At 41.9% G+C, this 26,960-nt stretch overlaps 2 protein-coding genes across 2 annotated transcripts in view; both read left to right on the plus strand.

Moving 5' to 3' along the window:
- The first annotated feature begins 48 nt into the window (after positions 1–48).
- si:dkey-32e6.3 (uncharacterized) lies at positions 49–7,618 on the plus strand. Its single transcript, XM_062392921.1, has 6 exons — positions 49–429; positions 972–1,144; positions 1,888–2,106; positions 2,273–2,433; positions 2,516–2,648; positions 5,257–7,618. Exons 1-6 carry the CDS (start codon positions 51–53, stop codon positions 5,431–5,433), a joined length of 1,242 nt encoding a protein of 413 aa, XP_062248905.1. The 5' UTR covers positions 49–50; the 3' UTR covers positions 5,434–7,618.
- Positions 7,619–11,062: 3,444 nt separating this feature from the next.
- Positions 11,063–26,960, plus strand: part of LOC133957216 (kelch domain-containing protein 8B-like) — a 154,144-nt gene continuing 138,246 nt past the window's right edge. Inside the window, exon 1 of the mRNA XM_062392686.1 lies at positions 11,063–11,470. The gene's annotated coding sequence lies outside the window, so the exon portion shown is untranslated. The remainder of the gene's footprint in view (positions 11,471–26,960) is intronic.

A 26,960-nucleotide genomic window follows, 5' to 3' on the forward strand; every position in this document is an offset into this window, starting at 1 on the left:
GTTGGATTTGCATGGTAGTGCACAGCCAGGGACATGAAGAATAAGACGGCATGGGGTATGAGGAAGAACCGGTAAATAATAAGTCGTGTGAGTCAAGTCAGAGGCGCCGGTTACTTAGGTTGTTTCAGTCCAGCTCGTTTCTAACCGGAAACAGCCGCCTCATGGCGGACTTCACCGCGAACAGCGGCCGACAAGCGGAACAACACGACGGGACCAACAGCAGTGGTGTCCCCGGGGAGCCTGTGTCGGCCGCGGTGACGGTGCCCTGGGGGCTCCGGTCCTCAAACCTCCACCAGAGGAGAAAGCTCGTGCTTCACCTGGACCTGAACAGCACCGTGGTGGTGTCCGACTCTGTGACGGGGCAGGGCACTGTGGCTGCTCTGGACTACTTCCTCACCACCTGCACCTGGGGAGAGATCAACAAACACGGTAGAGTGCGAACGCACTGGTTCACTGTCACAATGGATGCTACTGGGTTTCTGTGTCTCTTGTCAGTTGGTGCACTGGAGCCATTGTTCCTGTGGCGTTGAGTGATCATACCGAGCAGCCTTTTATTTCACTAGTTACACAAGTGACGACACTTTGTGAACCAACACAACTAGTGAACACGTTATTTGAACCTGACACTTCGTTGAGATCTCAATGATGCCGAGCTGTAGCTCATTGTTTCATGATGTGTTAATAATTCAAACATGACAGTAAATATTGAATTAACTTTTTCTCAAATACTGTTTGGTTGACTCTGATCTTGTCCAAATTCATCATGTGCTGTGATTATTTGTCATTGTGCACTAAAATATACTGTATTTAGTAGTGAACAAGATCATTGGACAAGAAAATAGATTTGGAATGGATAGAGTATTATTTTCTTGATGAAGGAGCAGCTGGGGAAACAAACCTCTTCCCACTTTCTGTGATCATCTGCATTTCAAACCATTATAAAACACTTTGTTTTCCTCACCTCCCTTCAGGAAAATGGGAATGGCTGAGTGACTCACCGTCCCTGTTCCCACCCCGCAAAGATGCAGTTCGTTACTCCGACCAGTTTGGACGGATGCCTGGTTTCACCTCTGGTGTGGGACAACGTTTCCGTGGAGTTCGCGATGAACATCTGGATCAGCTGCGCTGGCCCGAGGGTGTCAAGGCAAGCATTCACACAGGAGCGATAGATCAGGATTATCTATTCAGATCTTTACCCAGTGATGACGACTACTTTTTAGATTCCTATTCAAATTTTTAAATCAATTAATGGTTGCATTACATGATGCAGAGTACAAACAAAACACACAACACAATAATGACAAACGGTGGAAAGAATGCACAGAGTTATTGACTTTTGTTTTAGATTCAGGGACAAGAACAAATACGATTCAACCGTCCAAAACTTTAAACGAGGAGAATCATGCTGCGAATTCCAAAATGATCCACACTGTTGAGCTCTATCCAGAAAAAGAACAAAATCAAAAACACATAAAACCTGAAAATGACTGCAACAGCAAAAACACAAAGGAAGTTCTCCAGGCTTCTGGAAAGGACGGTGAGTGGAGCAGCTTGAGCTTTAACCCTAAGAGAAAGACATCAGATGAGGGAGGGTGAGGCAAGAGAGGTGGAGTAAAAAATAAACTTTTTTTTTTACATTCAGCATTGGTACCTTTTTATAAGTTGCCTCTCTACTCCTTTATCCTCTTTTCCTCCCATCATACAATCTCTCGTCTGGTCCAGCAGGGCCTCCAACCCGTCCCACTTAGCGTTTTCTGAAGACGTCCGGAGAACTTCCTATGTGTGAACACGATTATGTGACACTACAGAACATTGTAACTTGCAGTCAAACGAATGTATTTTTATACATCAGTTTTACTGGCTGCTCCCTAACTTTGCTGTCTGCAGGGAGACAGCGAGCTGTCTGTCAAAGGAGAGGACGGACGGCTGTACCACTGGATCCTCCCGTCCTTCTTCCAGCTGCTCAAAGACCTGGTGCAGGAAGGATGGGAATTTGCCATCCTGTTTCGAACGTTTGGATCAGACCTACCTCGTGTGCTGAGAGCTGTGCACAGAGCACTGAATGAAGGGGCTCATCCACTGTTCCCTGATCTGCCTGATCTGAAGGTGAAGTTAAACCATGAGGGTCAATCTACCCAATTTCTTTAAAATATATTATACTGTGAAGATGATTTATTCACAGATTTTTGTCCTGTCTAAATTCCTCTTGTAAACCAGTGTCTCTCTCTCTCTCTCTCTCTCTCTCTCTGAATCTCCTCCTCTCTCATCTCAGATTAATGTGAATATGACTCCAGGCAAGATCCGCTGTAGCAAGAAGGGAATCGTCCTGAGTCGAGCCGAGGACCGCATGTCGTCTCAAGATGGAGAGAGGGGCCTGTATCAGTACCTCAGCTCAGTCCAGGGCCTGGGGGGCTTTCAGGACCACTTTGAATGGTATGAGTCCATCATTCATGTGGAACTCCCTCCGTTGCCCTTTTCCTAATACTTCTGTTATCTTCTTTCTCTCTTTCCTCAGGTGGTCGACTAATACCTTCTCCATCCGTGGGGGGAAGCCACTTTGGGTCGACCCATTTGACCAGAACGTTCAGCACATTTTCATAGACGACAACATTCGACAGAATGACGAGGAAACCATCGTTCAGCCCAGGGTACTGTCACTTACGTTTTATTCACCAACATAAATGCATCAACGGTCCTTTGGCAACGCTGATTGATATTTACTTTATTTATTATTATTTACTTTGCTCAACAATGTTACAATAAATAATAATTTTCCTCACTCTCGCTGAGGGTTAAGGACTGAGGATGTTGCACCATGTCAAGCCTTTAGAGACAATCTTTGTTTTGTGAATATGGGCTATACAAATAATATTTGATTGATAGATAAAAGCAAAAGCTCAGTCACCCTTTGTTATTTGATGGGAGCTGTGAGTAACCAGCAGGGCTCCATCCACATTGAACAGTTTTCATTTTAGCAGATTTTTTGAGACAGCATATCTGTAAAAGGGGAATTGGGTTATGAATGTTTTATAAATGTGGGTGTTTAAATTCATTTTACTTTTGGAATCAGTCCAGTAGATTGTCTCTGTCGGCTTCCTGATACGGCGGCATTGCCTATACAGTGGAGGAAATAATTATTTGATCCCTCGCTGATTTTGTAAGTTTGCCCATTCACAAAGACACAAACAGTCTATAATTTGAATGGTAGGTTTATTACAATAGTGAGAGATGGAATATCAAAAGGAAAATCCAGGAAATCACTTTAAATAAAATATATAAACAGACTTGCATTTTATCGAGTGAAATAAGTATTTGATCCCCTGCCAATAAATGGCTTAGTTCTTGGTGGCAAAACCCTTGTTGGCAAGCACAGAGGTCAGACGTTTCTTGTAGTTAATTACCAGGTTTGTGCACGTATCAAGAAGAATCTTGGTCCACTCCTCTTTGCAAATCATCTCCAAATCCTTAAGGTTTCGAGGCTGTCGCTTCGCAACTCGTAGCTTCAGCTCCCTCCACAGATTTTCGATGGGATTAAGGTCCGGAGACTGACTTGGCCACTCCATGACCTTAATGTGTTTCGTTTTGAGCCACTCCTTTGTTGCCTTGGCCGTAAGTTTTGGGTCATTGTCCTGCTGGAAGACCCATCCACGACCCATTTTCAGTGCCCATGGCGGAGGGAAGAAGGTTGTCACTCAGGATTTTACGGTACATGGCCCGGTCCATCTTTCCATCGATGCGGTGAAGTCGTCCTGTCCCCTTAGCAGAGAAACACCCCCAAAGCATAATTCTTCCACCTCCATACTTGACGGTGGGGATGGTGTTCTTGGGGTCATAGTCAGTATTTTTCCTCCTCCAAACACGGCGAGTCGAGTTGATGCCAAAGAGCTCAATTTTGGTTTCATCTGACCACAGCACTTGCTCCTAAGACTTCTCTGAATCATTCAGGTGATCATTGACGAACTTCAGACGGGCCTGTACATGTGCATTCTTGAGCAGGGGGACCTTGCGGGCACTGCAGGATCTTAATCCATTGCGGCGTAGTGTGTTCCCAATGGTTTTCTTGGTGACTGTGGTCCCAGCTGCCTTGAGATCATTAGCAAGCTCCTCGCGTGTAGTTCTTGGATCATTTCTTACCTTCCTCATCATCAGGGATACCCCACGAGGTGAGATTTTGCAAGAAGCCCCAGTACGAGGACGATTGATGGTTGTTTTGTGCGTCTTCCATTTTCGAACGATCGCACCAACAGTTGTCTCCTTCTCACCCAGCTCCTTGCCTATGGTCTTGTAGCCCAATCCAGCCTTGTGCAGGTCTACAATCTTGTCCCTGATGTCCTTAGACAACTCTTTGGTCTTGCCCATGGTGGAGAGTTTGGAGTGACTTGTGAATGCATGTACAGGTGTCTTTTATACAGGTGATTGGTGACTGATTGACACACAGGTGTCTTTGCTGCAGGTAACATGTTTTTTTCAGTGTATCTAAGGAGTAGGAGTATTTAATCAGTCTGTGGGAGCCAGAATTGTTGATGGTTGGCAGGGGATCAAATACTGTTTATAAAGTCTGTTTATATATTTTATTTAAAGTGATTTCCTGGATTTTCCTTTTGATATTCCATCTCTCACTATTGTAATAAACCTACCATTAAAATTATAGACTGTTTGTGTCTTTGTGCATGGGCAAACTTACAAAATCAGCGAGGGATCAAATAATTATTTCCTCCACTGTAATGTAATCTCATGGGACGACTGCGACAGTCCAAAAAAGTTCAGAATTTTGTCTGAATACTAAATACTTATTTCACCTGACTTTTCAAAAAGCAAGAGAATTGGTCAACACAACTAGTTTTCAACCTTTTCACAAGATAAGACAAAGCTGATCGTCCAAACAGTTGTTGTATGTTATCTAGTGAGTCATGACAGTGTCAGAGTGAACCAGGCTGAACAACAGCATTCTGTCAGTGTCCCAGGGTAATTAACATGTCACAGCAAACCATTGTCTCACAACATTCATTCAGTGTAATGTATGATGTAGTGTTGTGTACACCTTAACTCTTGTGTGTACGTTTGTCTCTGTCAGTGAGTTGTTGATACTCTGCAGCCTTGACTTTATTCATGCTATGTTCTTTCTATGAGCTACTACCGACACGATTCACCCAGACAAAACAATGCAGCTGGTTCAGAACCCCTGAAAGTTAACAAACACAACTTTCTTCCTCTTCTCTCCCTCTCTCTGTGTGTGTCTGTGTCTGTGTTTCTCAGATTTTCATGTACGCAGGTGGCGATGACACTCGTCTAGCCTGCACCTCTGAGCTGAACGACATCACCTTGGTCCAGAACGACCTTCTCCGGGCCATCTCTGACCGCAACTATTTCACTGAGCGTGTCAACATCTGCCTGGAAAACTATGAGAGGAATCTCCAGCAGGGGGCAGGCTAGGACACACTTTGTCTCTATGACAGACTCCAGCATGGGGTACAAGAAACCAAGACACTACACCATCCCAGCACAGACTGAGGATGGAGACACAGTCGACTCTAGGCAGGATTATTTATACGCACTGTTTGAAGACTGAAACACAAATGTAGGAGATTATATCTGGGGGAAAGTTACTTGAATCAAAGAAGGATTACTGTTCTTATCTTAAGAACAGAGCTTGGAAAAAATGCAAGATAAGTGTGGTTTAAATAGCACCCACTTCATAACTCCAGGACCGCAGCAATGTCGGCTCATAAAAAGAACACTTGGGTTTGACTTCATCCACTGTCCTGAGCTGACTGACGCAAATAGAGGTGCAGACTTCATGGAGCACTGAAGTGGCCAGGGCAGTTTAATATGCACCAAAGGCTCTGAGCTGGACAGCTTATCTGGAGTCAATTATACTCAGAGGTGTTGCATTAGTTGTCTGTAGAGTATTTATTATACTCAGAGTCTAACTCCGTTTTTATTTGATGTCCGTCAGTGTCTGCATTGTTTACATCTGCTCGGAACTGAGAGGTGATACTTGAATATTTCCAGTCGACTGAAGAAAGCATCTGATTACCGGGTATAACTATGCAGCTCAGGGTGATGCTTCATAATGAAACTGTGAGCTAGATACCATCTGGTGTGACTAAGAATCACAAACCGCCATGTTACATTTATAAGAGGTGATGCCATTTGTACAACCCCATATGAGAAAAAGATGGGACGCGATGTTACATTTACACATCAAACTGAGAAGAGTGATTTAGAAATGATCTTTGTCCTGTAAAAACAATACAGAAGCACATTATTTGATGTTTGACCGCATTCATTTTTTTTCTATTTTCAAAATAAATACTTATTTTAATTTAGATTCTTTCAACACATTTCAAAAAAAGGTTTGGATGGTAAGGCATTTACCACTTTGTAATGTTGCCATTCCGTTTCACAACAGTGAAAACACTTTTAGGGACTCAAAACACACCTGTTGACATCACCGTTTTCAAATCACTTTTTTAATTATTCCACCTCTTTAATAGCCCTAAATTACCCTGTCCCCACTTTATTTGGAACATGTTGCTGGCCTGAACGGATTTATATTTACCAGTTTGACCAGACAAAACATAACGTATGTAATGGTCATTCTGTCTGCAATGAAGTACAAGTCAAATTAAATTTACAAATCACTGCTTTCTTTATTTTTCATACCGTCCCATATTGTTGGGGTTGTACATGTAGTCAGTTTAGAGGACTCTATATCTCTGATGCATTTCTTCTGAGCAGTCTGATCAGAGGAAGTAATGTCTTGTTGAAGGTCTGACACACAATATGTGTTTTTTACTACAGTTTTGATTGATTAACAGTATTTGCAATATTTTAAACACTTGATTGTGTTGTTGGAGGTGAATGGTAATATATATAGAATATATATATATATATATATATATATATATACTTTTTGAGATGTATTTATTTTTAAGCTTTCAGGGAGGTTTTTATTTACTTTGTGTTTCTCACGTGAGAGACATGAATGGAAACTATTGATGATTTAAAGAAATGTAATCAAAGCACCATTGAAAGTGATGATACAAGGCTTTTCAGGTGTGTGTGTGTGTTTCTAGTATTTGTGTGAGCAGCACTATGTAGCAGTCTGTTGGCAGTGAGCCTTCCCTCTGTGGACTGAGTTGTACAGGTCTTCTTCTACGTCCTCAGATACAGCAGTGCTCAGCAAATGGGTCAAATCATGTGTCAAGTTCATCACCTGTTTGTCAATTTCTCTTCAAAGTAAAAACACAATGCTCTGTTTTTTACTGCAATGCTTTATATTGAGTTTTTATTTTGAACAGTGGTGAACTTGGGTCTCAAGATTGAGTTGATTACTTAAAAGACCTCTGAAATAGTGACATGCAGAGTATGAAGCACTGACAGCAGTTCAGCAATGAGAATGAGCTGGTGATGTAGAGAGCTCCACTGTGTACTAGATGATATGTTGTGGTTCTAAAAACACTGTCATAACAATCAAACCTCATGATCATCATCAAGTGTGATGATGTTTCGCCTCAGAATGCACATCACATGGAAACTAGAAATATTTACTTTTCTCATGTCAAATATTTACATGTACTATTAAATAAACCTATAAAGTTTTGTGTTAATAAAACCTGGTGTTTTGCATTATGACAACTGGGAATACTTAAAATGATAATGGTGCATTAGAGAGAAATCTTGTTCAATGGTTTTGTCCTACCACACTTATTAACGTGCCAACCACCAGTTGGTGTTAGCAGATGTGAGGGACATCTCTTCAGTTCTGTCCTTTATCCTCTTTTTTTTTTTTCTTTTTCTTTTTGAAGGGTTTTTGTAAAGAAATCACAGCAGTTCCAATTGAATTCTCAATATTTCAGCTCGTAGCAGAAGAAACTCAGTGATGTCAGACGTACCTGAGACGGCGTCAGGTAGCCTCAGGTCCTGAGGTTGCAAAAATATATCAGGATCCAAATTCCCATCTATTTGGCCGGCGCCCCACACCTGGAAATATTATGTATTTAGACAGAAACAATTTGCAACAGGCTTTTTTTGTTTCAGGAGGTTGGAGGAGGTGGCGCCCCAGCCCTTTGTATTGACCAGCCGCAACTGCTTGTATGTTTGAAAGTCTGACACTAATTAAGATGCTTACCGTCAGTTGATATTATGGGATGCTTGTGACCACAAGTGGATTTTAGAGGCAGAGCTCTGACCTTACTGTCATCCGGTGTTTCGGCCTTTTAATTACAAGTCACCCTCTTCTAAGGCAGGCCCACCGCAGGTTGATCAGACCTGGGTGCAGGTCTCTAGCATCTTGGGGCCCAGTTGGGATCTTTCCACCTGATCCAGAGCCATCGGCTGCAGCGTTCTCCAGTGTGTGATGTTTCTGTTATGGTCTGGTAAAGGGCCAGTCAATAGATCCCCAGATCTCTGAGCAGACTTATGGTTTATGTTATGTTGCAATGAAGCACCAGCTGTCAACCTCCACAGGGCAAACTACTGATATACAACAATGTTGCTCTGCCTCAAATGCCATGCCTTCATACCGCAGCCTTTTCCTCACATTTCCTCATCAACATTATCCTCCCAGGGTACTTTCAATTCTACAGAGTGGACGACGCGCAGGGTGTTCAACTAGAGTATCTGGTCAGGTCTTAGGGTGGTAGTTACAATATGTGATGGGCCTGTAAGCAGTTGGCCCACATCCACCAACATCTCCCAGTCTTGGTCTTGCTCCATCTGACCACTACTGGTCAGTGGAGGAGAACGTTCTTTCCCTGTTCCCCCTCACGGACAAATGTGCATGATATTTTGGATGGCTAGGCATTGGTAGGAGTTCTCCTTGTTTCTATTGTTGTTGCAAGTCATTTAAGTACCTAGTTGTTTCTCCACATATACCTAGCTTGGGAGAAACTTATTTTACAACCAGTGAGGATGTCCCTGAGCAAAGCTGGAGTTCAGCATAGTGGGCAGAATGGATCTTATTCCAGCACTGCTAGAGGTTTTTCAGTGAGGGAAGGACATCGTAGGGTGATCTAAGAAGTAGGCTGATTCTGCTCCACAGGTCCTTCTAGCTGATCTTCCTTTTTCTGTCCTCTCCAAATTGATCAACTATCCCTGTTTGCTTTAGCACATCTTGCTGCCAAATCCTGACACCGGCCTTCCAGAACTACCAACTATCGAGAAACGGAGAATATAAAGACTCAACACATGGCTTTATTACAGATTTCCAGCTACAGCTCACTTATAGATCATCGACAGAATATTGATTGATATGTAGTTGCTTTTATGTGAGAGAGAGACCAGGTCATGTCCACTGGGGATTAATGACAGAAGATGTGTTCAGGGCAAAGGCTGAAATAAATGTGTGTGAATATCTCTCGTCCTGGTGTATCAAGCGAATCTCTTTATCTAAACATCAGCATTTATCAGCAGCGTTGCAGATACCTGCACTTGTTTCTCTAAGAGGGAACAAAGAGCGGAGGCAGGAGACCAGATGATACAAGAGAAACACTAGTGAGATTAAACACTTACTGATATGGGACAAAAAAACGACAAAGCCAGGTCTGAGGTAAGGTCTTAACAAGCAGTTTGTTCTCTTTGTGTTATTGACCTCTTCATTATGGTAGAGGTCAGACACGTTCATTTATGTCAAGTCTTGTGTGGAGTGTGTCACAGGCTGACTGATGGATGATGGTCTCTCTCCTGGCAATCAAGCATTTGAAGATTTTCTCTCAAAGCAGATGGTACAACAGTGTCGGCCATGATGACTGGAAAGAGAACTATACTATACTATAATTATTTAGGCTGAGTGATGTTTTGAATATAGGACATGTACTGTTAACATAGTATTGTTCACTTGTTTTGCTCGGAGGGGGGGGGGGGAGCCTGAATATTGGTTATTATTCAATTTTTCTACAATGTAGATCCTTCGAATAAAATCCCCATACAGTTACTTCTCCAAAAGAGCGAGAAATTATGGAAAAACTGTAAAACTACTAATCAAACCTTTCCCCACATCCCAACCACAACATCCCAAAGTGATAACAATAAATTAAAACTGTTTTTGTTATACAAGGAGAGCTCCAGTCTCTTCTTTGTTACTTAATTAAAACTTTTACTAAAATGTAAAAAACAGCTTTCAAAAGAATTGAATGCATTACTGTGTAAATGCATTATACATTTGACTGTGGTAGGTACACATATCCGTCGAAATAATGAGGGCCCTTCATACTGATGTTTTGAGGGTTTATTTTGCCTTTCTGTCTGTCCTCGTACTGACACTGTGAAAAGTGACAAGAACAATTTAAAACTGGTTTGACAACGTTTATTGCTTCTAAAGCTGCGTGAGACAGTAACATCCTTTAACATGATTCTCAAACTTTAGGTTGGGAATGGTGTGGAATTATTATCAGGAGAGTATAAGGGCCACATTGAAGAAGAAAACATTTTTTAAGTCATAATATAACGAGAATGAGTCGTGACAATATACATGAATAAAAGTAATTATATTAAGAAAGTAAAATCGTAAAATTTGAGGCAGAGAAAAAAAAACTTTTCAAGGTACTTATTAGTTAAATACTGAAGATAATGAAGTGTTAATGTACCAAAGGATTTCATTATTTGTGAAATCTATACAAAAGTAAAGTTTCCCAAGTTTTCCCAAACTGCTCTTCTGAAATAAAATGAAGCCTAAAATTACGATATATAATGTTGACTTTATTCTGGTAATATTATGACTTCTCTTGTAATGTTGTGTTTATTTCTCATAAAATGATGACTCTATTCTTGTAATTTTACGCCTTTATTCTCGTAATGTCTGGATCTGCAATGAGGACCCAATACTCCTTCGTACTTATGATTGAACTTATTGTGAAAACAATCCCCCTGGAGACCCTTTAAGGACCCTTTAGGTTCCCTGGACCCACTTTGGGAACCCTTGCTTTGAAACTTGACTGTTCCATGTGTTTTGTGGGCTGTCATGTCTCTCTCAGCCCACATGGGGGCAGCAGTGCCGCTTTTAGTGGCAGCCTCCTCCACCTCCAGGTGAGTGTGGAGTTACCTGACCCTGCTGCCGAGCGGCGGAAGCGTCAGAAACAGCGGCACAGACAGTGAGAGAGGCAGCAGTCCTGGGTGCTGGTGAAACGAGTCAGCTGTTGTCACTGGAGGCTGGTGGAGGGACAGCGAGAAGCCTGGCACCGGGGACGCAGCGGCGCTGCTGATGCTCCATGCGCGCTGAGTGAGCGAGCGGAGGGAGGAGAGAGGACGGGAAGAGGAGGCACCAGGGGGGGTGAGTTGAGTCAGTGGATGCGAAACGATGGTGAGAGTGTGTGTGAGTGTGTTTTTGGAGTGTGTCAGTGATGAGTTAAACAGAGGGAGCAATATTCCCGTTCTCTCCATCCGCGGGTGAAAAGCTGTTTCCAAACATTTTACGCGCAGCTGCTGCTCCGACGCACGTTAAGAGAGCGTCCACCCTCCGGACAGAAAGGTGAGGAACACCGACTCCTGAACTTTCCACCTGTCTGCCCTGACTCCATGTGCCCATCTGAGCCACACAGCTGCCTGTAGAGTTAGAGCCCGACTAGCTGCGCTTGCCCGGGCACAGCTGGATGGACTTAACATCTGGTGCGTGCGATGTAGCTTCAGCCCCGCGCACGCGTGCTCGGGTGGACGGGATGCTCAGGTTGTTGTTGTTGGGTTATTGAGGACCCGCCGGTATCAAATGTGTTTTGAAGGGTCGTGGATACTCATTGTGGGTTTTTAAGTTCGAGTAAGTCCACCATTAATGATGTGGCTGCAGCGATAAAATGGTGGAAGAGGCTGGAGCAGTTATCGTCAGACATCATAACGCCATGTCCAGAATAACCCCCCGCACAGGTCAGTGAGAAGTGTCATTTAGTGGCCACGAGCTGCCTTTGTCTCTGGATGGTGAGTAGTATCTGGAGCAGGGACTCTGCAGGGACGTACAAAGATGTTTCTTAAGTTTAAGGTGTTTTTCCCCCCTCAAGTGCAGAATCAATGATTTGGCCCATCCAGCTGTTGAGTGAGATGTGTCTTTTCTAGACACACTAGTATCATCTGCTGCGAGGCCAACAACCAGAACAACAAGTATCAAGCAAGGACATTTTGATTAAAAAACTTCAAACTACAAAGTGATACATTTAAGTGCCACTAAAATATTTTTTATGTAAAATATTTTTTTTAGATCCAAAGTCAGCAGGGATGTGTTTTAAGTCTGCAGCTGAAGAAGAAGAGCAGCAGCACACTACAGCTGTAAACTCTGGCTCCTTCTATCTGAACAGATTGTTTGTTACCACTTGTTCCACACCTCCCAGCACCCCCCTCTCCTCTCCTCCCTGTTGCTGCTGCCTTTTCTCGTCCGTGTGAGTTCATTAGCATAGTGAGGAGTACAGTCTGATGTGCAGCGTCTGGACCTGTCTGTCTGGATCCAGCAGAGCAGCAGTGGAGCTGCGGCAGCTCTTGTTGTGCCAGCAAAATGCCACCGTCCATCGGCACTCACCAGGATGGCAGCGGGACGCTCTGATGGAGCGGGCTCTGCCACCTTCAGAGGGACAATGACAAATGGAACGAGTATGACATTATTCATGTATGAAATTGGCTACTGATGCTGTGTTTGACACAGTGGCTTGTTAGATATAAATAGACATTTTTTGCTTATTTTATTTATTTACGTATTATAATATTATCATTGCAAATTGATTCCCTTAATAATTAATAGTATAAATCAGTCTCAGTTCTCTTTTTAAATAAGGAAGAATACGTCTCTTCTAGTCAGTGTGTGTTCTTTCAATTTCAAACAGAATTTACTCCTTTAAATGTTATTCGTATAGCACCAAATCACAGCATACATTATCTCGAACAGGAAAACCCCACAGTCCCCAACGAGCAAACACTTGGTGACTGGGGAGAGAAACAACTTTCAGGAAGAAATCTGTAGAACCAGACCCAGTGTTGTCGGCCATCTGCCTCGACTGCTCAGGGAGAGTGGAGAAAAGTGTAGAGAGTGGAGAGAATATCAAAGCTCTGTCAAACTTGTTATTATAAAATCAACAAGTGATATTATGTAACGATGTTGTTAACCCTAATAATAATAATAATAATAATGATGATAGTTGATTAGTAGTCAGATCTGGATCCTGCAGCTCTGGAGTCAGAGAAACCTGCAGAGAGAGATTTATTTTTTAACATTTATTCTGAAGTTCAATTCACGGGTCAGCGCTCACAGGAGAACACGCTGGTCTGACAAACTACACAAATGTATTTTTGATGAAGCCGTTTCCCAGGGCAGATCATGACATGTCAGGTCTGCTCTGCCTGTTTTGCCACTTGTCATGTCTCCTCACAGAGATGAGTGTGTGTTCAGCTGTCTTATCTAATGCCCCCTCTCTCATTCTGCATCATTCATAGGATCATTCTCTGGTGGTTTCACGGGGATTTAGTGAAAGTGGCTCTCGTCCTGAAATCTCCTGTTGTGTGTTGCTCGTGTTGTTTGTGATCTAGAAATCGAGACTAGTTGTCCTGCTGAGTTTGCCGTAGATAGATTGTGTTTCCAGTTACACCCGCTAACATCGGGCGGTTGTCTGCAGTGGGAATGGATTCAATTGACAAATGACTCTGCTGTAGACACAGCTTTTTATTGGCTCTGACTCTGATTGTCAGGGACTTAACTGTGACACCTGGGTGAACACGCTAATTTGGTGAAACAGGGAAGTGAGAGAGCACCACATAGACCATGATGCACCAGGGGGAAACACCTCCCCCACTGGCAGTGGGGAAGGAGTCCATCAATTTGAATGGCTGCGTATACCTGCTCATTCTAAGTGTAAAAGAGTTATATGAATTGCATTGAAGTTGTGCTGAGCCCTGTATGTGTTTGGATTTCGGCGATCCTCGAATGTCACATACACACTCCCCTTTTCTGTATGTGTATTTTTGTCATTACACATACAGTCATTTGTCGACACTGTTTGGTTGGAGCAAAGCAGCATCAGAGACTGTGGTGGGCTTTGGTTCTCAGCAGTTGAACTTTAATACAGAGGCCGCCTGGTGTGCAGTTTGGTGGCTGGTAGCAGGCTCTGCAACATTTCAGCAAAACCACAATCTATCCGCAGCTGCAGGAACTGAAGCAAGTGTTCTAGCTTCATCACTCACGATGGAACTGTGCCTAATGAGCACTTGTGTGACAACAAATTCATTTGTGGGAAGGCAGGAAAATGAAGAACACGATGTGAAGGAGAATAAGAATTGTCCACAAACATTACTTGACCAAATGCATGTTGGGACGCTTTATGTCTCCTTGTAGTCACTCTGTGATGTTTTCAGATTCTGTCTTTCTCGGCTTTCACATCGAGGCTGTTTCAAAGGGAGATGCTGACGGCAGACAGAGTTCTGTGGCGTGCTTGTGTGTAAATGAACAGATGAATGTAGAACAGGTGGGAGCTGAGATTTATCACTCCTCATTGGCCATGTTTCATAAGCTGCTTTCAGATACGCACCGAACTGAAGAGAATCTCCGGATGAGTGAGATCTCAAATGTCTGACAGAGAGCCTCTGGACTTTATCGGGAGAGTCTCTTGTCCCTGAGTGAAAGCTCCAGAGAATGAGGCGATGTAAGAACACAGCAGCAGATCCTGCTCCGCTGCCAGTGAGTGTGTTGATGAGGTTTCTAACATGTCACCAACGCAAAAAATATCTCTGAATGAAAAACTGGTGCAATACACGTAGCGGACACCAACTAAAATGTCAAGAGAGCTTTTTGGTGATAAGGGATTAAGTCCTGCCTGTGTTCTTCATACGTGAGAGAAAAACTCTGGAGAAGGTCCAGAAAACGGCTGTAAACACCAGCTTCTTGTTCCTATGCACAGATTTTGTTTTATGCAAGCTTTGATATATTAAACCACTAGACTCTGCAGGACAGAGGAAGTATAGAGGATAAAATGTCTTCTGATGCGATCAAGGTGGTTTGTGTGGGACAGATACACACGCACGCACGCAAACACACACACACACACCAGCTACAGACGTTAACCTGGACAGATAGGACTGTGGAGCCGAGCCAATATTCCCATCAGAGGATTAAGTGGCGTGTTTAGAGCGGACACTTTGGAGATCCATCCTGCCTGGGCTGGGACTTTCAGGCCTGGATGAGGCGCCTGAGGGAGGGAAAGAGAGCAAAAGAGAAATGATTCAAAAGCAAGATGGTGCGTGGAGAGAAAATTAGCTGCTCAACTACTTCAATAGGATGAATATTTTTTTTATCTAGCCATCAATGACTAAAGTTAATTGAAAAAAAACTGTGTCTGTGGCACTCGCAGGACTGTAATAAACACGACCGATCACTTTAACAGTTGGCACCCTGGTTACAGTTCTACATGACCGGAGTCTTCAGCTGGAGAGACATTCACCACTGAAGCAGTGATGATTGCCAGAAGTTAGCGAGCGAGTCACAGTAAAGTCGTCTAGAAGTGCATGTTTTAGGACGTAGCTTTGACTAGAGGACTGGGGGTTTGTGTGTGTGTGTGTGTGTGTGTGTGTGTGTGTGTGTGTGTGTCATTTGCATTTATTCCAAGATTAGATTAGATTAGATTAGATTGTTTTTCCATAGACTGGCTCAGGTAACTTTAGCAAGAAAGTGAATAAAAGGAATCCTTTATCCTCATATTTCTGTCAGAGTGAGCCAGGAGAAGAGAAAAGGAATCAGTGAAGATCGTAGAGAAGGTGATCAAATCATTTCCTTGTTTCCTGCCTCCACCAGTGAAGATGCAGATTTCACCCAGTGTGTGAGCCTGTTTCTCCAGCAGGCTGGTCCACATGTCAGCGTGCTGCTGCCACATTAATTAAATCAGCTTGTATTATTATTATTCGTACGTGATGTCACGATTCTCTTAAATACACATGGAGGCTCAGCTGGTGTGAGACGGCAGCAGCCTTATTATTTAATCACAATTAATTCTTACTACGATTCTCCTTCCGATTGTTAGGCCTGGTACTGGTGCAGAGCTGCTGGGATCCTGATTACAGAGAACCTGTGGAGGACAGTGGAGTTCAGAGAAACATTTTTGGCCTGTGCTTGTTTTATGTCCCGTTGATATATTGGGTACAGAAGTACAGTGGGTCCTCTAGGGACAGCAGCAGCGATTACAATAACAAGTATGAAACCTGAGCATGTGGCTATATTTATTACCTTGGCTCATTCTCATCTCAGTGTAGCAGGATCGTCTTATTGGGCTGAGCAGTACGGCTGAGACATACTATATTTTGATAATTCTACATATTGTGTGTTGTAAAATATTCATGCATCTTGTAGCATATGGTTTAGTTAAATTATACTTGGTCTGGTAACCTATTGACGCAATCTTCAAACCCAAGTTCACAACTTTTCAAGTTAAAAGTTATGTAATCAGCCTGATATTTAAGCAGTACAGCAGCAAAACAAACTCAAACATTGAAGACAAATTGCCAAGAAGAAAAAGATTCTAAGGATGTTTTTGTCATGAGATCAGCACCCACTATACTCGCCAATGTCATTGTCAGTCCATCCATCCAATCAAGTAATCTATTGGGGCTGATATTATTTACCACAGGCTGCAGCCTGCTGCTGTATTTTATACAAGGATATAGAGAAGGATTCAAGTCTATAGAAAGACTATTACTGCCCCGCCTCATTGACTCCTAGTGCGCTGGTTGTTTACTCAAATTATATTAATATCGAACGTATCATGTGTCCAAATCTCTTCAAATTTTGAAAAAAGCACTTTCTCATGTGCAAAGTCAATCATATGAACAGTCCACGAGATATGCGTTCCACATACAAACAGATTCAAAATGAACCCAATTTGTTTAGATTTCTCATTATGATAATGATGTCTAATTTAGAGTTTCCCTGCATAGCTGGACGCTCCCTAAAGTGGTTACCATCCACGGTGCCAGCTGCAGTTGTGGACTTAACTCCAGGTGGCCCACATTGCAGTCCTCTCTCATGACCATGGAATGTGTTTAGCGTGAGTGTGCCTACGAGTGCAGCCCCACTACCTCCATAGATTGAATGAATTCTGGAAACGCAGAGAAAGTGAAACTAAATTTTTGAAATCGCCTATTTATCTGGCTTATGATTCTTACCTGACCAATAGGTTTGGGCGATGTCAACTTAATTGGCATAATGACGATGTAAGCAGTGAAACATCGTGATGGACGATACTTCACTCACTGATTCACACACAGAGACACAGACTCAGATGACGTCTCTGACCCGCTACAGTTCAAACCTCATCACATAATGATCAATTCTTTTCTTAAACAACATGGTGATTATCACATTGTCATCATGAAGCTGGATGGCGAATCCGAGATCGTGATGGTGGATCGTGTTCATGGGGGAAGCTGATCGAGGATCACAATGGTGGATGGTGGTTCGTGATCATGGACAATGGTGATGGATTGTGATCAGACGATGTTGCACCTTGTTAAGGCCAGTGAGACAAATCGGGATTTGTGAATATGGGCTACACATATAAAATTTGATAAATTGATTGAACGCTAAGCTTTGCTCCTTTTGGTCATAGGTTGTGACAATAGAGATATCGATCAAGGAAATTACTGTCAGGGTTGAAATTATTGAAAAACATGCGTTTGCCAGATTATTGCAGGGAAATCAGTGTTCGGAACGATTTGGAAGCAAGGGAAATGTTTCATTGAATAATTACTGTGATGGTTCAAAGTATAAGTATGGTTTGAGAGAATTTGTCTGATTATTTTATGTAGTTGCTTCTCCTTTTGTATTTACCAGAAGCACAGGCTCCGGCTCAGACCGGAGGGAAACACGCCGCTGTGTGATTGCTTTGTGCGACTGCTGCTGCACATTTCAAGCTTGCCAGAGGCACAGAGATGCATCAGCTCATGGAAAGTGATTACTGTTTTATTATGTTGTGTGATTGCCGCCACCAGAAACATTGGCTTACAAGCCAGCTCTTGCCAGAGAGCCGCGTAAATATATGACTCAAAGACAGAGCTGTAACATTAAGGAGAAAGCTCAGATTCATCATGAGAATATACACTCTGCTATAGCTACACATGATCAATGCTCAATGTTATATGTTTAAAAAGAGTAACATTTTTGAAAATGGCTTTATACCCATCCTTAGCCATTTACCTGAGATGAAATGTACTTCCAATTGCTTCACCATCTTGTCCCGCCCTTACAGCCGTCGCCTAGCAACAAAGCAATGGACAAAATTGTTCTTCGGTCGATTGAAATACGAAATTTTTTCTTATAATGTGTATCGTTAGCGGTTTTGTTCATTACTTAAATTTAAGAATATATTCTTATGATGTTTTCGCTTCAGTTTTACCTCTTCGAAAAACTGTTCGTCGCTGAAGGCCAATGAATCATGGGACCTGTTGGGCTGGGAAGGATTCACCTGGTGGATCCTCCGTTGCTCAGGGGTGGAAGGAAAATTTGTCGGCCGCATTTGTTCCATTTGGGACGGTGTAGTTTGGCCACTGTGACGTAACTGGTCTACAAATGCATTTTCCGAAGGACAATTCCGAATTGAGATACAGCTATTTTGTATGCATCAAGCAAAGGCCTGGTTTCCTCAGTTAAGGCTCACATGGGATCTGTGATTCCCAGTCATTACTGCCCCGCTCTCCTTTTTATCTCACGGAATTCTTTTCACTCATTATGCCCCAGAGGATCTGTTCTTTCCTTCTCGTTGGCGGCCATGTTGGAGCTGATGGGCAGCCTCTGAGGAAGTCCAGGACCCTGTAGGTCTAATATGGAGCATCAAGATGAAAGGGGATGCAGGGAAAAAGGGAAAAGGTCCAACAGCTGGAGTTGGATGGGGCCCAAACTGTTTTTACCCAAAATGAGACATTTTCTTAACAGGGAGAAGAGGCACTGTGAAATTGACTTGCTTTTGTAAGGAAGTCAATTGCTTAGGTTATATTTCCAACAGCACTCAATATGTAGTCATTATAATTCAACCTGTATTACTCACGGTTAAGAGAATCACCCACCGACATGATCCTATAGTCAGCTGGCTCGTCCTGAGTGTTAAACAGTTTGATGGCATGTTAGTCCCAGCCTAATGCTCTCAAGGAAGAGGACACTCTAAAATGAGTTGAGCTGTTGAATTAGAGCAGCTCTCTTTCAGAAGTGCAGTGCAGTGTTTGGATAGGGCTGTTTGCTCTAGGGTAATACTGGTTGCAGTTCTCTTTCTGAAACTGTAAAAGTGACCTGCAGTAATTGAACCACTGCAAAAAGACCGGCTGCAGGACTCAGTCCACAGAACCTTGCAGCTGCGTCACGGCTGCTGCACAAAGAGAACCAGTTAATTCAGTGAAGATCGACCCGGAACCCAAACTGGGGAATCAGATGTTGTTGCTGTTTCCGTGGAAGGGCCCATTGTCCGTACATTGATGAGTCATAGGTAAAGAGCACTGGTCGCCTGCTCATTCAAAGTCTTTACATATTAAATATATCACCTGACTTATTCACAGCAAATACAACCATGCACTTCCTTGAGTACTATTAGACTAAAAAGAATGGTCTTGTCGTACGCATTCCACATAAGCCTTTTACAGACATGAGCTCCAGAGGATGGCTGCAGAGTTGGGACAAAAACGTCTCTGGAGTTTTCCTTTCACACATGAACATCGCAGCAGGAGATTCTCCATTCATAAGCATTCACAACAACACAGAACTATCCGGAGGATTCGTGTTAGGGATGGTGCAGCTGGCTAATGCAGGATGCAGAGATCACGTTTTTTTGTTGACAGCACATCAACACTAGCGTTAGCCCTAAACACCAAAAGATCTCTTGACATCTTTATCTGTGTCTTTGTTTGTCAGTTTCGTGTCGTCTGCATGTTAGAAACGTCATCAACACTCCCACTCACTGCTGGTTAATCTCCTGCTGTTTTCTTACATGGGTTCGCGTGGACATTATCTAGAGTTTCTACTACGGGGCTGGCAGGAGAAACTGGAGAATGTCCGAGGCAAGTGACTCAGACCTTTGTGTTCTAGCATACAGCCCCACGCGAGAATGTCTGGAGAATGTTCAGAGTTCAGAGCTTGTCTATAAGCAGCTATACAGACAGACAGATCTCTGGAGTTATAGATGCATGGATGTCGGATTGAGCTCACGTCTTATATAATCCATTTTTTAAATATGAATAACCTCACAAACAGTTAATAATTTAATCTGTATATCTTCTGAAGAGAGAGGACAAGTTCAAAGGTAATCAGCAGATGATTACAGCGTTGCTGTAACAATTTGTATTTCAGAAGTCATATAACCCTCGTCGCGCTCCCTGAGCTCTCACGTCTCTCTCCTCTTCTTCACCTTGCTTGATTACATAAAGTGTAGTAGAGGTTTTTTATGATTCACAGTGACATTCATGCAATCCTAGCTCTATATTTAAATAACAAGCCTACAGGGACAAAGGCATTACTTACTTTTGGAGCATGAGTCCTTGTTTTGCTTCCCGTTCTCCGTCTTCTCAGTGAAGGTTGTCGTACTTTTCTCACGTCGCATTAGTTTTTCTATATATTATGCTTTTGCTGCCACAGTCCACGTAATTGGGGGACCAAGATATATATGCATTTTTTTTTTTACCATTGATGGTTTTTCTTCTGCTATCCCCATTCTTTCCTGTGTTTTTTTTGTGTTTTTCTGTGTCTTTCACTCTTCTCATTCTCCCTCACTGGCTTTTTTCTTGTCTTTTATCTCTCCTCAAACGTCTGCTCTCCCCCCCGCCCTCCCTCTGTAGTTGCGTCTCTTAATGCGGCCTCACATCTATTTAAGGAAGAAATCAGCGTCTGCTGGGAAACTGCTGGGCTTGGTGGGGGAGATTTAGCTGAATGGCACAGCAAGTCCCCAGATGCCCTGTTGTGGCTCACGCTGCACAGGAAGAGAGGGGGATAAAAAGGAAAGCACGATGACATGTGACAGATAGACAGAGAGATACGGACAGAGCAGCAGTGTGAATAAAAAGAAATCAACTGTACTGTGAGTGGACACAGGAGGAGATTGACCAGGGAGCAGGGGACTAGAGAAAGTAAGTGGAGTGCTAAGCTCCATCTCTCCTGTTGTGTTTCTGCACCAACGTTCCACCGTTTTTTGGCCATGAAAGCTCACACAGAATTACATATCGACCACACACCCATACCCAACCCTGATGTTTGGAGATTTTCATTATATAAATGTTATTTTTGTTTTCACTGAAATGTGGGTGTTATTTTTTTAGAAGTGAGTCATCATGGTTGTTTTTTTATCAATAATAGAACTACAGAGCAATTAGTATATTTATATGGACGTCAGTATCTCAGTTATGAGGCTTAAATACAAGTTTTTATCATGGGAAGGTTATGATGAAAACACAGATATACATATTTGACATAATAAATAATAACTTTAATAATAATAATTGTATTTATACAGAACCTTTCAAAACAGCCATACAAAGTGTTTAAAAAATGGGACAAAATAAAAAGAAGATTAGAAATCATTAAAGACAAGAAGCAATTGAATACAAAATTATTTATAATCAGATATAGATAGTGATATACAAATCTAAAAAGACAATAGATACAGTAGTACAACATAATTTACAGTACAAGTACTGGCAAAAGAAAATGATTAAAGAAACATAAGTAATATCCTTAAAACAATCAAGTGAAAGGCATTTTGAGAGATGCAGCCAGGAAGTGTTTCCCGCTGATTCTATCTCTGGTGGCAGTTGCTGATTTCCTTTAGGAGTTCCAGCCAGCAAATTCTGAATATTTGAAACCGAGATTAGAGCTAATTCAGGTTTCTTAATCTGATAGTTGTTCATGTGCAACTTTAAAAATGGGATACGTCAAAAAGCTGATTGGACGACTATATCATCTATTGGCAAGGTTTGGGCTCCACTGTAGGGTGTTTGGGTGATTAGTTGGGCTCTTATTTGAACTTTTACCTCCAAATCAAGATTTAGCGTCGGCTTGTTAGTAACAGGCTTGATAATTTCAGTTTCTCTCATCTGACACTGTGTTGTAACCCTAACCCTGTTCCCAGAACTTCACAATCAGTTTGGTTTTCATCCCCAGTATAACAACAGCCATGTTGTATTAAAGCATTATTATGTTTTTAAGGTGCATAAATGTGAGGGACTTAAGAGGCAAAAGGCGAACTGGGAAATTTAAATCTGATAGCAGAGGGAGGCAATTACTAGATGAAGTGGTGCACTCGAAGACCAGATTAGAGCAGTGATGTGCTTGTTAGATGGGTGTGGTATACAAACCAAAATTATCTGCACAAAGTGGCACATGCTGTTTGTGTGTGCACAAATCAGCTGGTGCACAGTTGGTTCTTCTGGGACGACTGAATGATAGAGGCTTAATATAGAATGGCATTTAAGAAATTCTGTGAAGCATATGTAGCCTACTAATTTAGGATAATTTATTTACAGTTTGAAAAGAGGACACTTGCTCTATTGAACTTCTTTCAGTTGGCTTTAAATACTTCATTGGCAATCAGCCAAAATTAGATATCAGCATATAGTATGTCAGTAAAAATCCAATATCGTGCATCCCTAGACATAATGTCAAAATTCACTAACCCATTTTTATTAGCTGTATTTAATTTATGTGCATTAGTCTGTGGATTGGCAGAACAGAGAAACATAAACTCTGGTTTCAGGTTCAGTTTGGCTAATTAATCTCCAGGTATTGTACATTCACACTTTAAATACGTAACGTACCACTGAATCACCTTATCATAGCCGACATTATTTTCCATTTCCATGGCACCACCAATCAAAGACATTGTCATTACAAACTATTTGTGTAGTGCGATGCCTTGACATCACAAATAAAACGCTGTTGGTATCATTAGGACTTGTGGCTTCTACCAGAGCATATAACTTTGTTTCACAATCTCAAAGCTTGTAGTAAGTCTACCTTGGATGGTTAAAATATGGCTGATCATTTAAATCTAGGATTTTTCCTATAGGAACCACACTGTTGAGTTATATTACAGTCCTAGTTTGGTGTATAGGTTTTTACTTAAATAGATAAATAATATTCTACTGTTGGTATAACTTAGTGCAACCCGTTCTTTTTGAGGAGTGTCCAGTCCCACCTAGGGTTGCAAAGGGGCAGACACTTTCCGGTAAATTGCCAGTAAATTTCCGGAAACTTTCCGGAAACTTTCTATGGGAATATTCAGCTTGGGAATTTTGAAAATTAAACACTGAGCAAAAAAAAACATCATTCAAAACTCTATTTTAAAGATGTATGGAATGCAGCACATGCTGCTCAATGTATTTCAACCCTGCACTGTGCATTTCTTCATCACTTGTGCAGATAATTCCCAGCATCCTGCACACTACAGCAGGGCTATTGAGGCCTTCTGTAGTGTGCAGGACTAGTCAGGTAAGTTTCGATGATATTACTGGGGGAAATATATTAACATGCTGATTGAGGAATGTTCATCTGTCCATCTAGCCTCTCTCTATTCATTTATCCATCAATTGTAAAATATTTTTAAAGACTATTCCGATTGTTTGGAAAACTATTTATATCTCTGGTATTGCATTAGTGTTTTTTTACAAGCTTTTTTCTCATCTTATTCTACAGAACAATTCCACGTGCACCCCAGCCAATGTAGAAGGAAAGGCTGTGTACATTTGCAAATACAATGCAAAGACCTATGTTAAGAATGAAACAGATCCAGAAGCATATAGTCAAGTGCCCAAAGTTTCCTCAGGGCTCAAATCATCATGAAAAAAACAAGGTTTAAATTTTTGTCTGTATAAGAAAAGGTAAATACAGTGAGTATAAATTACCCACAAAATGTCCCGTTAATTCCCGTATATTCCCGTATATTCCTGTTAATTCGCATGGAAAGTTTCCAACTTTGAATATTCTCGGAATTTTGCAACCCTAGTGCCACCACCTGCGATTGTCTGGTCCTCAGCCGACATTTATTCACTCCATTTAATCAGTTTTCTCCTCCCTCAGTTGTACACAACATGCTGCACTGAGTGGAACCTGTGATATGAAAAATATGTGTGACCATTCATTTGGTGCTGTGTTCCAGGGACCAAAGGTACAAACCACATGAACGACCACCTGCTTTGTCTTTTCTTAAAGCATCAAATCTAATAAAGCTAAAATAAGTTTTCAAAGTTTCTCAGTTCTTCAACTCTTAATTATTCTGACTTTGGCATCACCTTTCTTGTTTAAGTTTCTCTTTGTTGTTGAAGTCTTGTTTCCCAGCAGCCTTTCTCAGATTAAGAAACACTGTCATGCGTGGCATCTTGAAATCTGATGATCTGACTCTGTTTATGTTTACAGCCGAGACTTATCTGTTCTCCCTCTGTTCACATCTCAACCCACCTTACCAAACCTCTTATAACAATTGTATTCATTCTTTTTTTTTTTGCAATCTGACCTCGTTCAAGATTTCCCTTGGCTGCTTACTCAAGGTTTTTGTCTGTGTTGTTTTTCTCTTGATAACTCATCTCCGGGGGATGTTCTTGTGTCTCTGGTCTCAGTCAAGTCTAGCACCCCCCATCGAACAGACTGCTGCACTGCTGCGTTCTCAGAAAACTTCAGATGCAATATGAGCTGCGGCCGTCACTCTCCTTTCTCTCTGCAGGACGGCGCATCACTCAATATTACTGCAGGCTGAGAGCGGTAATAAAATAAATAATAAAAGGCTGCCCATCAGTGTGAGATAATTCCAGCTTTACACAAAGACAGCTGAGTAGTGGGGGTTGACGGGTGTTATGAAAGATATGAATATCGAATAACTTTTTGAGTTCAAATTAATACTTTTCATTTAACTCTACGTACAAATGCCGCATTGCATATATTCATTATAAGAATTTCAAATGACGTGGAGAAGCTGCAGGCTGGAGACTGAGACACCACCAATTACACCAGTCAAGCATTGGTATTATCTCCTGCTCAGTGTGTGTGTTGGAACTCTGACCCCCAGCCTGGCTGTAGATTAAAACTGGCATTACCAAATAAACAGATGGACTCAGTACATGACATGCTGGGATAACATGTACAAATCGTTCAGTGGTGCTATATCAGCTATAGCTCAGATCAAGTTGCTCTCACACAACTCTGTATCCTCCTCCTCGGTTCATAGCAGCATTTTCTGTTTCCCATTCCCTTTGCCGCCTCATGTGAGATACAAGCGGATGATACTGAACGACACTTTTTTTAAGGTCAGTAAACAGATTCACATTTGCCATTTGCCTATGATGTAAAATCTACAATGCCTCCGTGAGCTGGATGTGCAGTGTCCAGTGTTGCAGAGCAAACGTCACAGCTTGGTGTGTATTCAAACTAAGACACTTGAAACTGAGGAGATGATTAGAAACTGGATATTTAAGTTGTACAATTTGATTTAAAAAAAATCCTTTTTTTTTTTTTTTTTTTTACAATTAAGCTCACTATAGTTTGTTCAACAATCAGGTAAAGCTTGAAAATCTTAAGACTGCGATCCTGGTTGATCGTTCCTGAGGTTTCTACTAGTTTCTACTGGTTTCTACTGGTTTCTACAGGGGCAGTTTGAAACTACAGACCTCAGGGCTGTAAACACTGCCTGAGCAGATATTAAGATACTTTTATTTGTCCCAAACACATGCACAGACATGCACAGGCACACTCATGCAGGTAGGGAAATTTAACCTCTGCTTTTAACCCATCTGGTGAAGGACACACAGAGCAGTGAGCGACCATGTACGGCGCTCGGGGATAAGATTTTGGGGGAGTAAGGTGCCTTGCTCAGGGGCACTAGACAGGGTAGGGAGAATCCTCTTGTATTTTTGGACAGATCAATCCAGGTTCGTCTTTTTGTTGTTTCTCCGTGGAGTCGAACCAGGGACTAACAAGAGACCTTTTCTGCCCATAGTCCAAATTTCTGCCACTAGTCCACCCCCTCTCTCCAATGTATACTGGTATACTTTCAGTTGAGCTCTGGTTTTGAACAAACAACAGAAGAAAATCTAGGGTTTGAATCAGCATTCACTTTGCATGCTCTGAATTGGCTGCATGAGAGTGAACAATACAGGTTGATATCAGGGAGAGAATAACACCAAACACCGGAATACAATGCGTGGACTGTTCACTGTGAATCCTGAGCATACTGTATGTAGGCAGTAGTGTGAATGTTGTCTGCTGCTTTTAGATTTAATTGTAGTTGTTGTTCTAAAATAAAAAAAACAAAATCTGTATTAGTAATATTCATAGTTAGTCAACCATAACCCTTTTATTTTGAGTCACTTTGTGCAAACTAAGACTCTGGACTCTTTAGTATAAAAGAATAACAAAAACCTTCTAGTTCGTCTAACTTCGGCAAAATGCTTGCAAGATCTCACCTCAGTCTTAGACTTATATTATTAACAATGTTGTGATTAAATCCAATGGAGTCTATGCTATATTGATCCGAAAGTAACAAGACCAAAATATAAGTCTTTACACCTTAAAATATACTTCTCTAACCTGCAATAATCCTTAGTGGTAGTGTTTACATTTTACAGGAACTATGACTGCTGTCCAACAAGATTTATTCAAACCTAGAGCAATGTGCTACACTGAGAAATGTGTATGGTTGTTATATATATGGGGCGGCTGTGGCTGAGGGGTATAGTGGTCATCCTCCAACCTGAAAGTCGGCAGTTCGAACCCCAGTCTGACCACTTGCATGCCGAAGTGTCCTTGGGCTAGATGCTGAACCCCGAATTGCCCCCCCATAGAATAACAGAGTACTGCGAATAGATGCACTGTATGAATGTGTGTGTGAATGGTTGAATGTAAAACTGTACTGTAAAGCGCTTTGAGTGGTCATCAAGACTAGAAAAGTGCTGTATAAATACAAAACCGTTTAAATATTCCCTGTGCTTTAACATGGAGACCATGTTTAATGAACCAACATTTCTATTTGAGACTTAATCTCCAT

Source organism: Platichthys flesus, chromosome 7 (genome assembly GCF_949316205.1).
Source record: "Platichthys flesus chromosome 7, fPlaFle2.1, whole genome shotgun sequence".
NCBI lineage: Eukaryota > Metazoa > Chordata > Actinopteri > Pleuronectiformes > Pleuronectidae > Platichthys > Platichthys flesus.